Here is a 14,402-nt window from a genome sequence, read left to right as displayed (position 1 = left end):
CGAGTGCCTATGAGCGAACCTACTATGGCAGAGCAGTTATACGTACCGAGCCTTATAGAGCCGAACAACTATTTTATTTACTATATCGAGAAAGTTGAGTCAATATCAGCAGGTAAGCATATCTTTAGATTATCTTTGACTCCCAGTTACTTTTAGTTATTATATTATCAGTTCAGTCTCAGCTTTCAGTTATTCTATTGTCTTACATACTCGGTACATTATTTTGTATTGATGCCCCTTATGCCGGGGACGCTGCATTTCATGCCTGCAGGTCCTGATAGACATTTGGATAGACCTTCCCAGCAGACAGAGTCAAACATCAGCTTGGTTTGTAAGCTCCACTCCCTCGGAGTTACCAGGTCTAGACCTTGGAGTCCATTTTTTATACAAGTTTGATGGGTAGGTAGAGGCCCTGTCCCGACCATAATATAATCATCTCCAGAGGCTTGTAGACGAGTCCTGTATATTTTGTATATCCGTAAATGTTCATGGCGGCTTCGTCGGCCTGCACAGTCATATATATCAGCCTTTTGGTATGCTTATCCCTCAGATGAGAGAGACATTATTTTCAGATGACTCAAAATATGGCCTCATTGGCCTAAGTTGAGGGTTACCCCTCCAGATTTCACAGTTATAGAGTGGTATGCTCGGACCGAGTATGGCACCGGGTGTCGGCCATGCCTCTTCAGGTTTAGGGTGTGACAGCTTTTGTATTACAGAGAACTTCATTGCTTTGCTTGATGAATTACAAATGAATAGCCCCCTTTATATACTAGTCTCCTAGGGGTTAGTATGTAAATATTAATTGTTACATAAGTCCTTAATATTTACAAGATAAGGGCTTTATCTAGAATTATCTACAAGCCTAGAAGATTCCAAGGACTTTTTTAGCAAATCCATAGGGATCTAGGGTCTTCCAAAGGAAATGTCCATACTTATCTAGAATCTTCTCACAGATACTAGCCTTCCTCTAATGTAAGCCTCCACATGGCATTAATATATGCCAAATGGTGCTTATGTGGCATGATAACATGGCAGGTCATCACATTCTCCCCCACTTAATGTTGCGACGACCGCGACGCAATATTGCTGCATAAACTTTTGGTTCTTATCTTTGAATTGCCATAAGTCTTCATATCGTTCCCATGTGGCCTCCTCCGGTGATCTCCCCTTCTAATGGTCGAGGAACATAGCAGTGGCTTTTTGACCTTGTTTTTGCCTGGCCTGGTAATCCATGATAGCCTCAATCTCCCGATCATGCAAGGCGGTGATAGTAATAGGTGCTCAACTTGATTGGCCCCTACTCAGATTATACTTGTCTTCATGATATGGCTTAAGCATGCTGGCATGGAAGTCAAGGTAGATCTTAAGATATGATGACATGTCAAGCTTGTATGAGATCTTGCCTACCTTGGCGACGATCTTAAATGGCCCCCCATACTTGCGAATCATATTCTGATGCATGCTGAGTAGTGCTTTGAATTGTCTTGGTTTAAACTTTACCATGAACATATCCCCAACTCTATAGTCCGTGGGACGCCACTTACCATCCGCAAACTTCATCTTCTTAGTTGCCTTATCCAAGTAGGACTTAGCAGTGTCAAGCTGCTCCTCCCATCCTTTGGCCATATGATAAGCCCCCAAACTTTTTCCCTCGAATACGACTGGTAATGAATATGGGCTTTATGGTTGTTGGACTGTGGCTAGCTCAAATGGTGTCCGCCCCATGGACTCACTCCACTACAAGTTATAAGAGAATTGGGCGATGTCTAGGAACCTTACCCAATCTTTCTGATGCGTGCTTACATAATTCCTCAAGTAGCATTATAGTAAGGCATTGACCCATTCCGTTTGTCCATCTGTCTGTGGGTGGAAACTAGTGGAAAAGTGTAGTTCTATGCCAAGTATGTCGAATAACTCTCTCCAAAAGTTTCCAATAAAATGGGGATCCCGATCACTGATAATATGCCTTGGTAAGCCCCAATACTACACCACATTCTAAAAGAATAGCTTAGCGGCTTCCTTGGCAGTGCAACCTGGTGAGGCGGGCATGAAGGTGGCATATTTGGAAAATCTATCCATGACCACCATAATAGTACCATAACCGTCGGAACTTTGGTAGGCAAGTGATAAAGTCCATAGTCACGCTCTCCCATGGACGCTCTGCAACTAGTAGTAGCTTCAAAAGTCCTCCAGGTTGTTGTTGCTCAACCTTGTCCCATTGACAGACAAGACAAGTCTGCACATAACATTCTATGTCATCTTGCATGCGTGGCCAATAGTAGACTAACTCAACCAAGGCCCTAATGCAACGTTGGCCTGGATGACCATCCCACATTGTGTCATGACTCTCCCTTATGATCCGCCGTCTAATGTTTCCAAACTCAGGCACGTAGACCCGCTGACCCGTGGTAAGCAATAGATCGTCTTCTACCCAAAAACATCTCGTCTTGCCCTGGTCGGCTAAATCGATAGCCTGTTTGGATGCTGGATCATGCTGTATGCCTTTTTTATAGCCTCACAAATATCCCAACTTGCTGAAGTGATGGAAGCAAGATCGGTTTTTTGACTCAAGGGATCGGCTACGGCGTTACCTTTGCCCAGCTTATACTACACCACATAATCAAACTCGGCCAAGAAATCCTGCCACCTGGCCTGTTTTGGTGTGAGCTTCTTCTGCGTCTGAAATTAGCTGGTAGCCACATTGTCAGTCTTGACTACGAACCTCGACCCGAGCAAATAATGTCACCGTGTATGAAGGCAATGCACAATGACAGTAATCTCCTTCTCTTGCATCGTGTAATACCACTCCGTCTCATTTAACTTTCGGCTCTCAAACACTATGGGATGCTTATTCTGCATTAGGACTCCCCAATTGGCAAAGTCTGAGGCATCTGTGTGCACCTTAAATGTATTGGCAAAGTCAGGTAACGCCAAGACTGGCTCCTCTGTTACAGCTGCCTTAAGGCCTTCAAATGCCTTTTGACAATGCTCCGTCCAAACCCATGGGTTGTTCTTCTTTAGCAACTCAGTCAATGGTACGGCCTTTGCTGACTAGCCACTGATAAACGGACGATAGTAGTTAACAAGGCCAAGGAAGGATCTCAACTCAGTTACATTTATAGGTGCCTCCCACTCCTGGATAGCACGTACCTTAGTCTCGTCCATGCGTAGCTCGCCATTGCTACTAACATGGCCTAAGAAGTGCACCTTTGATTGTGCAAACTCGCATTTCTCCCTCTTGATGTATAGCTCATTCTCCCGCAAGACTTGGAAAACCTTCCTTAAGTTCTCTATGTGCTCCTTCAAGGGGTTGCTGTAGATGACTATGTCGTCCACCTCGCGTGTATTCCGTTCACCGCCATACTCCTTTTGCTTATAGACCTTCATATTTGTCCCTTTTGCAAGTACCACGCCCTTGGTAATACCAACCATGGTTCCCTACAAAGCTTCCTTCTAGCAATGCGCATGTGTTGAAATATTCCCTTAGCGATCTTTAGTGTAGTAAGGCTGACTTGGCATAGTAAGAACGTGAGCAAGTTATGCAAGATCGTGAGCGGGTTGTCAAGTGTCGCACGTGTACTTAGTTAAAGTCTAAGGACGTGACATAGGCGGAGGAGAGTGTGATGACCCGCTATGTCATCATGCCATATAGGTGCCATTTGGCATATATTAATGCCGTGTGGAAGCTTGCATAGGAGGAAGGCTAGCATTTGTGAGAAGATTCTAGAGAAGTTTGGACATTTCCTTTAGAAGACCCTAGATCCCTATGGATTTGCTAGGAAAGTCCTTGGAATCTTCTAGGCTTGTAGAGAATTCTAGACAAAGCTCTTATGAATTACAAATGAATGACCTCCTTTATATACTAGTCTCCTAAGGGCTAGTGTGCAAATATTAATTGTTACACAAGTCCTTAATATTTACAAGATAAAGGGCTTTCTCTAGAATTCTCTACAAGCCTAGAAGATTCCAAGGAATTTTTCTAACAAATCCATAGGGATCTAGAGTCTTCCAAAGGAAATATCCATACTTCTCTAGAATCTTCTCATAAATGCTAGTCTTCGTCCTATGTAAGCTTCCAAATGGTATTAATATATGCCAAATGTCGCCTATATGACATGACGACATGGCGGGTCATCACACTTAGCTCTTATGTCCATCAAGACATCTTTTAGACCCTCCCGTTTTCGTATTACTTTATCTTTAGCATATAAATCTTAATTTCTTGATATTTTACTTTATTTCCTAATTTTTCAATTCGAGCTAGTTTCACTTTTGAAAAGAAAAAAGAACTGGTTCAAGCTCAACTTGATTGCAACTTGATTATATAGTCGGACTTCTGTGTAACAACCAACCTCTATAACAATATTTCAAAATAACAAGCAAATTTCTTTGAAAACAATTTTATGTTAATAACAAACAGTATTTTACCTTTTACAACAACATTCATCATCATTATTATCTCTTATAACATAAAAAGAATTGAAGTTTTTAATTATTTATTATTTATAATAGTTAAATAATATCTAAATGTCAAGTGTTTCGCTATAAAATGTAACAAAAGGTCCTGGACACACGAGGCTGCTCAGTTGTGTAAAAATTCAATTGGGCTCGGGTCGGCCCAGCTCCAAGGACTATAGCATGGGAAGCATTTTAGACTTGTGTGATTTCTGATACAAGCCCAGATCCACAATATCCGTTGTTATTTATTTCAATTTTAATATAATGGACGCCAAATCAGGAAACCCCCATATTTCAAATTTCAAATTATTTGCTGGGACAAGCTGACCTCTCTTCTTCCTCTCCATCTCTCGCTGCTGCAGTGCCAACTTCTCGCAATCTCCCTTCTCCGCCCAAATACACAGTCGTATGTTTTCCTCTTTCTCACTTTCGTTCTTCAATCGTTTTTAATTGAGCAGCAGTTTATGCGCATTTTTTATTTGTTACGATGTGTTAATGGCCTACTAATATGCATTTTCACTTAAGAAACGGACAAAAAATTGTAATGCTATTATTTTCAACGAGCTGTCAGTACTTGGGATGAAATTCGTAAATTTCAAGTCTTTTGAAATATCATTCTGATTATCCGTACGGCTAGTTTGAAATTTTGACTATCTCAAATCTAAGCATTTGAAATCACCTACAATACCTCTTTTAATCTAATCCAGTTTGTTCAAGTTAGAACTTAATTAAGGTTTAATAAGTTAGCAAAATAGATATTTGATATCCTAGCATCACCAAGGGTGTGGCCTAGTAGTCTACAAAGTGGGAGGTGAACCATGAGGCCTTGGTTTTATATCTCCTATGGAGGAAAAACATTTGGTAATTTCTTCCCATTTGCATAAGTTTTGGACAGAGTTACCAGGTACCTGTGTTGGTTGAAGATAGCAGGTATCCAGTGGAACAACCAAGCTGCACGCAAGCTGGCCCAGACACCACCGTTATAAAATAAAATAAAAAAAAATAAAAAAGAAGATATTTGTATCCTAATTCCTAGGACTTAAGAATTCTACAGATTATGAGATTATAGAGTTGATTATAGCTTAGAATTTGAACTGTTAATTGTGGGTATGAGAATTGAAGGTGGGGTCTTAAGAGGATTCTTTATTTAGCAAAGTTAAATCTGCAGAAATTGCATCTTAGGTGAAAAACAGTGAGGGACTAGGCATGCTCATTTTTAAGAATAGACGTCAGAAGGACATTAAAAATTGTGTTACTTTCTTGATCACTTATTTATCAGACTAATTGTTACAGTTTATGACCAATGTTACAGTTGATGACTGGTGAAATTGCTATCTCTGATTTATTATTATACAATATTTTTTCGAATATAATCTTGTAAGAATCATTCTTAATTGGCAGTGGAAATATCTCCGAGATGTCAACTCCTCAAAATGACCTGCTTATGCAAACGGAAACAACATGTGGATTGTTGCTGCATGAACTGCAGGTAGTAACTTTTATGAATATATTGCCTATAACATGTTCATAATTATTTATGTTTTATGTATTTATCTTCTTGATTTCATGATGAAAGGCATCCTACATATTCAATATGCTCTTTTTTCCTTTCTTCTTTTTTTGTTGAAGATTATATGGGATGAAGTTGGGGAGTGTGATACCGAGAGGGACAAAATGCTATTTGAGATTGAACGAGAATGCTTGGAAGTGTACAGAAGAAAAGTGGATCAAGCGAACAGGAGCAGGGCTCAGTTAAGGCAGGCTATTGCTGATTCAGAAGCAGAGCTTGCTGCTATATGTTCTGCTATGGGGGAGCGCCCCGTGCACATTAAGCAGGTTAGGAATGTCATAGCCAATTAATTACCTTTACAGTTACCTTTACAGTTTCAATATGTGGGCTGCTTGTATGAAATGCCCATATCGCAGTTGCTTTATCTGTAAATACCATATTAAATTGTACCAAGCTAGTGCCGGTTCGTTTAATTCTTGCAATAGTGTTAAGATGAAGCAGCCTCCAGGCTCTTCTTTATATTCTATGGAAAAAAAATTGTAATACCCTATATATTGATTTAGAGTAAGGTTTACATATTTTTTTTTCTCCTTTCACAAGATCAGTTATGGAAATTTTATAATGAATCTCCTGTATTCAGTCTGATCAGAACAAAGGAGGTTTGAAGGCAGAACTTAGAGCCATTGTTCCAGCACTGGAGGAGATGCGGAAGAGGAAATCTGACAGAAAGAATCAATTCATTGAAGTTACGGAGCAGATACAGAAGATTAAGAATGAAATCTTTAGGTTTACTTCTACAAGCATGGTAGTGGATGAAAGTGATTTATCATTACGAAAGCTCGAAGAATTGCATACAGAACTGCATGCACTTCAAAAAGAAAAGGTTAGCAGTTTCTCTACAGCGCCAAGGCCAATGTTCTCCGTCCCTGCCCTTTGATTTAAACTATTACTCTTTTTTGGCAGAGTGAACGCTTGAAGCAGGTTCTGGATCACCTAGGTACTTTGAACTCACTATGCTCGGTTCTTGGCATGGATTTCAAACATACTATCAGTGAGGTGGATCCCAGTCTAGGGGAATCAGAAGAAATTAAGAACATTAGTAATGATACCATACAAAATTTAGCAGCTGCAATACAAAGACTACAAGAAGTTAAGTTACAAAGGATGCAGCGGGTATGCAGATGAGTAAATTATTCTAGTGTTACCTATCATTTTTGTTACACTCTGTAGACATTGATGACCTTCTGGTTTTTGCAGCTACAAGATCTTACTACATCCATGTTGGAACTATGGAATTTGATGGATACACCCATTGAAGAGCAAAATATATTTCAGAATGTCACTCGTAAGATAGCTGCCAAAGAACATGAGATAACAGAGCCTGACATGTTGTCTGTGGAATTCATTGCTCATGTAAGTTATAGAATCTTTGAGATTATTGTAACTATTAGTTTTCCATTGTTGCTGGTGCTTCTTCTGCTTGACTTTGAAATTGTACTTCGGGCCTTATAGTAATGTCCCCTTAACTATCAAGGTTGAGGGAGAAGTGTCCCGTTTGGAAGAACTGAAAGCAAGCAAAATGAAGGAGCTTGTTTTGAAGAAGAGGTCAGAACTAGAGGAGATCTACAGAAAAACACATATCGTTGCTGATTCAGACAGTGCAATGAGTATAGCTATTGAGGCTATTGAATCTGGTATTTAAGTTGTACTCAAGTAGAAAGAAACCCAATTGATTACTATGTCTTTGTTACGAGATTAATTTTTATGCTCTTCTTTGTTCATATCTCTGAAAAGGAGCTGTCAATGCTGCTTCTGTCCTTGAGCAAATTGAGCTCCAAATAGCTCAAGCTAAAGAGGAAGCTTTTAGCAGAAAAGACATTCTAGACAAAGTCGAGAAATGGATTGCTGCATGTGAGGAGGAGTGTTGGCTTGAGGAGTATAACAGGGTTGGTTTGCTTTCATCTAGCATTGGCATGTTTCATGAAGTACGTCTAAAATGCTTATTTATTATCTTGATTTCTTGTCTAGGATGAAAATCGCTACAATGCTGGACGAGGCACCCACCTTACTCTGAAGCGTGCTGAGAAAGCTCGTGCTTTGGTTAATAAGCTTCCAGGTTTTTCTCATATACCTTATTCTTGTCAATGCTTATTTGTTTCATATAAAAGTTAGATGAAGACATCTCAGTGGTGAAAGATGACCTTCTCTTTGTCGATAATGTTAATAACCTTCAAATCAATTAAAATGTTGTTCAACAGCAATGGTGGAGGCATTGGCATCAAAAACAAAAGCATGGGAGAATGAGAGAGGCACTTTATTCACTTATGATGGTGTATGCATTCCCCACCTTGAGCTTTTAAGATATGATAACATTCAGGTCTAAGGTTCCATACATGTAGATCTCCTAAATTGTTTGTTTCTTTTTGTTAGATTCGTGTTCTCGCTATGCTTGAAGAGTATACCATCTTGCGGGAAGAAAAGGAGCTGGAACGTAAGAGGCAGAGGGTATGAACTCTCAACTGGATTTATGTTGACTTTAAATGTATGCTATCATAGAAAGCTATAACCTGCACCTGATTCATCTTATATCAGGACCAGAAGAAACTTCAGGGACAGTTGATGGCAGAACAAGAGGCTCGTTATGGCTCTAAACCCAGCCCTATGAAGAACCAAAGTGCTAAAAAAGGTCCTAAGTTGTCATGTGGTGGTACTCCAAGCAATAAAAGGCTTTCGCTTGGAGGAACAATGCAGCAAACTTGTAAAACCGAACTCCCTCATTCCACTAAAGCTACCCCAAACACACGTCAAGCAAAGAAGTCTGAGCTCTTTCATCAGCTCGACCAATTTAATCATTCTAAGGATGATGGATTTGCAGAAAGATCAGCAGGTAACCAAACACTGACTGTGAATTTTAACTAGCTTTCTTATATCATATTAAAGAATTCAAGATGCAGTGGTGGTTTTCTTCTGATATCATATTAAAGAATTCTAGGTGTACTGCCCCTTTCTCAACTTAATTTAGTTATGCTTCTTTGCTTAGGGAGGAGAGGAGGTTTGGGTATTGATGAACATCCTTCAAAAAAGCACCCCATCAGTGCATTGAATGGTTCAGAAGTAGAGACATCAATGATGCGGAAGCCGTTCTCACCCATTTCTACCACAGATTCTTCGAAGACCAATGCAACAAATATATTGGGAGATGTGAACAGAAAACAGAATGAGACGGTAATGAAAACCCTGCTAAGTAACCATACTACACCGTTCTCCACTCCTGTAAAGACAATTTCTACTGTTGAAGAAGAGAACAAAACTCCTACTAGAGCAATGCCAATTCCTGTGCCTTCTACTCCTTCAACTGTCTCTGTTCCGATGCAGACAGCAACACCAGGTCCAGCTGTTGTTCTACCTTACAATTCGAAGCTAGCTGAAAGGATTCCTGTGGAGGAGGAGATTGAGTATTCCTTTGAGGAGAGGAGGTTTGCATTTGTCCTTCAGAGAACACATTAGTAAAAGTGTCATACACATTAGACGAAATTGATCGTTAATTAAAAGCTTTCAGTATCTGTAGAGCAGTCAATAGTCTGTTGGTATGCTTGAGAAACCAATTCAATTCTATTGGCTTTTTCAATGTAGATACAAAAATTAACTGAATTTTTATAATACTTGTCCTTGATAAGTAGTGCAAGCAAATGGACTCCAGTACTGCTGTTATTCAACCTCTGTTGGATTTGAAAATCGAGAAAATGATCAAAATGGGTCATTAATGTATTGGGGTTGGTGTATTTTGGTCCTTGATATATGCACCCTAATGTATATGGTCCTTAATGTATAGAAAAAATGTATCATTTTGGTTTTTAACCCTAAAAGCTAACAGATTTGTTAAAAGTTCTGTTAAGTTTAATCCTTTAAAAAAAAGAAGAGGAAAGCTAGCCTCATTTCTGTCAGCTCTGGTGTAGGAGCTCCATGAAACCAAACCCCTCCCTTTTGACTGTTAGGGAAAGCTCCAAATCTCAGCTAAGTTTTGGGGAAGGAATTTACGGGCTATATTTTTTGGATAAGATCAAATTTGACCGCAGCAGATCTGGGTATCAAGAAGTTCAAGCAAATGACTCTTGTTTGTTTAGCAAAAGTTAAAAAATTTAATAACCAACTCAAACATTTCTAGGAAAAACAAAATATTGAAATAAAATTAATCATTTGCAAAAAAAAAATTCAAACAAACGCAAAATTTTACAAACTCTTTTTTTGAAAATTTTCAAACAAACGGGTGAATGTGAGGTCTGAAGTCTTTTGAAAAGATTCAGAAAAAGTTGTAGAGTACTTGTTAAGTTTTTTTTCCAAACAATTTTTTTTGTTGCATATTTTCAAAATACTTATTCATAATTTTAAAGAAAAACAATAATTAGAAGAAACATCTTTGTTCTGCAGAAATATTCTTTAATTCTCAAAAATTTCTAAGAATCTTTACAGAAATATCATTTAGCTCAAACAAAGTATAAGGCGTGTGGACTTATTTCAAGATGGTTGGATCTCTAATTCTCTGTTGATTTACTAAAATGGTGGGAGCTTCAATTCTTCATTTATTTGCTAACAAAAAAAAAAGGGACAACACGAGCAAGAAACAAATGGAATCATTTTGTTATCTTTTTATATATATATCAGGATAGTGCTTTAGTCATTGTCTTCTTTAATAGGCTTCCAAATCTATGAAACAAGGTTTCTTCTCCTTTCGATTTTGTCGCTTACTGAAAGGATTTAGAAACAAGGTTTCTTCTCCTTTCGATTTTGTCGCTTACTGAAAGTCTTTCTGTTGATGGCTCTTTCTTCACTAATTTCGTGGAGCTCCATTGTCGTAGCTCATCATAGAGGTGAGACTGGTTTTTTTTTGTTTTGTTTTGTTTTGAAGGGTTAAACTTAACAACACTTTTAACATATCTGTTAGCTTTTAGGGGTAAAGATCAAAATGATACACTTTTCTATATATTAAGGACGATATTTATTAAGGTGCATATCACAGGGACCAAAATAAACTAATCCCAATACATTAAGGACTATTTTGATCATTTTCTCTTTGAAAATCTAACTATTACTACTTTTTAACTCTTAAGAAAGCTTATATAGTTACCGGTGTTAGTTGCCCTTTCTCCGATGGAAGGTTCTCTAAAATGACTCTTCTATATCATGCAAATGTTTTTGACTTTTGCAATCGCTTTCAAAGAAAATGTTTTATTTTCCTTCCACCTGCTGTCTATATTTTGTGCATGAATTCACATTTATTAACATGACTAGATAGGTATGCCCGTGCAAAGCCCGGGCCCAACATAAAAATCAATACTATATTCTAAGTTTGCCTCAAACTATAAAACTAAAGAACAGAAATTTATGCAATTAGTTTTCATGCTCTCGGTAAAGATAAATTGATGGATGATATTGAATACGACAATAATATGGGATAAAATGTACATTTATCTGGCGAGCTGACTAAATGAGAAACAAATGATAGAGAATATGTAAAAAAATCTCTTTTGATTTTTAAATTCTAAATTCTTCCTTTTTATCTCCCACTCTTTCTGTGAGGCAAAGCATCACCACACTACACTACACTTCGACACAGGAGAAGAGGACCGGGCGCTTTCTATCTTGGGGATAGGAGTTGGCGGTCTTCTTTAAGAGAACTTCAATCTAATACTCATTACGGATCAACTCATGTTTCCACTCTATTTTCATTACGAAGATGTATCACGTCAAAATCTGTTGCTCAAACCGAATCACGCCAACGTTATCGAAGTTCCTGGATCGTGTAAAATAATAGTAGTACCAAAGACGGCACCTTCTATCAAAAACGAAAAATTGGCCAGCAAGAATTCACACTGACAAAACTAAAAATTTGCAATCCGCTGAATTAGCAAGATGACTATGGTTCTAGAAAAGTACAGCTGTTTTACTGATACATATACTTGATAATGATATCATTACCATTCATACCATCTTGATACAACTTGTTCTATTTGTGCAAAAGCAAAAATGTGAAAAGTCATACTATTCACTTTCCACAAGAGGCAAGCTTTTGCAAACAAATCACTTAACTAATAAAAAATATCACATTGTGTCTCTTATATCACTCTAAACTCACTTGATCAACTAAGTCGAGCCACCAATTTTTGAAGTGAATCTCAAACACAACCTACAAATAAACCACGAATAGAATACTCAGTAGATGCAATTTATCATGACTAACCTTTGAAAGAAATCGACATATCCAAATGACAAATAAACAAAAGGAAAGGGATATATATTGGTCATAATTATAAAAATAAGTACGGATAAAACTAATGAATATGTCATAGTACTGAATGTGACAAATAGAAGATTGATCTTCACAATTATCAACATGTACCATTTACCAAAATCAACTTAGAAACATAATGAGGCACTCAGAAGGTCCATGATTTCTAAGAACATCTAAAATTCCTCCTTCCCCTGACCTTACAAACAAATCTTCAAAATTCTCGCTGAAAAGCTTATTATTTTCTCATTTGAAGTATAACTTACATATTAAGGTAAAAATTATCAATAGACAAACCAAGCACTATCATAAATATTTTTTATACATAATATAACATAAAAACAAAAAAATAAAAATTAATAAGTTAGTAAAAAATTCTTCTTAATGTTCAATACTCTCCGTGAGCCCTCACTTGGCTCGATTAGGGAGTTTTTAATTTCTATCAACTTATCATTCTCCACTTAACTGTCGGTAACTACTCTATATATTTTTACTGGTAAGTTATCCTTTTTTTTGTGATTCGGACTGCGAATTAAAATTATTTTACGTGCCAAAAAAAATAACCGAAAAGTAAAGTATGTCAATATTTGTTCTTTTAGTTACATCTGAAATGAATTACACAAATTTTATTTCAATATTTGTTCTTTCAGTTATATCTGAAATGAATTAAACAAATTTTATTATAAAATAGTTGCTCGAAATTAAGAGGTTAATTCTATTCATGTAGATTTGCTTGAGGCAACAGGTTCTTTTCTAGTAAGATAGTAGTAAAGAATTTTAAGCATATGCAATATGAATGCGGACACGACATAATAGAATCCTTCTTTAAAGGCATTCCTGATGTAGCTCGTGCTGTGACCAGGCAACTATATCTAGTTTAAAAAAAATCATATCATGAGTATTTTATAAGCTCACAACCTTCTACATAGTCTCTTCATGTTGCCTTAATCAACAAGAGTTATGTTAATACATTAAAGGTGCAAGCTGAAAATACCCTTTATTATTAATTATTTTCGAGTAAACTATAAAATAGTTCAAAAACTAATTAATTATCAATTTATCACCTATATGATCTTAAAATCATATACTCTACATCGATTATAACAACGAATTAAGCACATTATATATGCAACTGGCAATGTAAACAAAAATCTAAAAGGGGATTATATTTTAAAATTTTCAATCAGCGATCATCAAAATCTTTACCGGTTTTACACCTCAAAAGAAATCAAAGTTTCAAAAGAACTACACCTCAATATTAGTAGAGAATCAACCTTTATCTTACTAATATAATAAATAAAGAATTATATATTAAAAATTTCAATCAACGATCATCAAAATCTTCATCGGTTTTACATTCAAAAGAAATCAAAGTTTCAAAAGAACTACACCTCAATATTAGTAGAGAATCGACCTTTATCTTACTAATATAATAAATAAAGAAAAGAAATAAAAACTTCAAAAAACAACAAGTGAAGGGTTATACCTTAATATTTTAATTCAGCACTTTGAAAGCTCCAAAAGTGCTCCATCCCGCAAGAACGAAGCTGAGCGTTTTCTTTGATCGTCACAAGTATTTAGAAAGCAGTAGCACACAACTTTATCATTATTGTGAAACACGGTTGCATTCGAAGTCCGATTCCTTCTTAATTCATTAAACCACCAATGTCAAGAGCACAAATTGTCATCGATTTCACCACATTTAGTCAAACATCGATCTTCTATTTATTTGCTTAATAAGAAAAGTTAGCCCAAAATGCTTGAACAAGTCCCTTTGCATCAGTCTAAGCATAAAGAATGGAATGAACTGAAAAGAATTAAAATTACAAGTAAACATAAAAAATTGGTAGATATCTCACCAATTCACCTTTGTTTTCAACTATGGATAAGAAGATGTTAATCATTAAGATACCGCAGTAAAATAATTAAAAAACAAATAGAAGAAAAGATGAAAGACGATTGGACAAAGTAAAGATGAGAGAAAGTTGGAGGACTTAGCTCCGGAGGATTCTAGATGAAGAATGTTGGAAAGGTTATGTGTCATGAGCAATAAAAGTTCAATTTAGGTCAGCTGAAATTATAAATATACCCTTGATCGACCAACTTCTCTTTTTTTTTTAATAATCGTGGTGTCCGGACCAGCTT

The 14,402-nt window shown here is 36.9% G+C and overlaps 1 protein-coding gene across 1 annotated transcript; it reads left to right on the top strand.

Annotated features, from left to right (window-relative positions):
* The first annotated feature begins 4,736 nt into the window (after positions 1–4,736).
* LOC107765825 (65-kDa microtubule-associated protein 3-like) lies at positions 4,737–9,661 on the top strand. The gene is made up of 13 exons (XM_016584526.2): positions 4,737–4,867; positions 5,863–5,950; positions 6,091–6,297; positions 6,612–6,854; positions 6,935–7,144; positions 7,229–7,384; positions 7,506–7,665; positions 7,766–7,917; positions 8,000–8,087; positions 8,230–8,303; positions 8,402–8,476; positions 8,564–8,858; positions 9,012–9,661. Exons 2-13 carry the CDS (start codon positions 5,879–5,881, stop codon positions 9,476–9,478), a joined length of 2,199 nt encoding a protein of 732 aa, XP_016440012.1. The 5' UTR covers positions 4,737–4,867; positions 5,863–5,878; the 3' UTR covers positions 9,479–9,661.
* Positions 9,662–14,402: the final 4,741 nt, after the last annotated feature.

This window comes from Nicotiana tabacum, chromosome 9 (genome assembly GCF_000715075.1).
Source record: "Nicotiana tabacum cultivar K326 chromosome 9, ASM71507v2, whole genome shotgun sequence".
Lineage (NCBI taxonomy): Eukaryota > Viridiplantae > Streptophyta > Magnoliopsida > Solanales > Solanaceae > Nicotiana > Nicotiana tabacum.
Note: the sequence above shows the minus strand (reverse complement) of the source record. Positions and strands in the feature narration are given on the sequence as shown.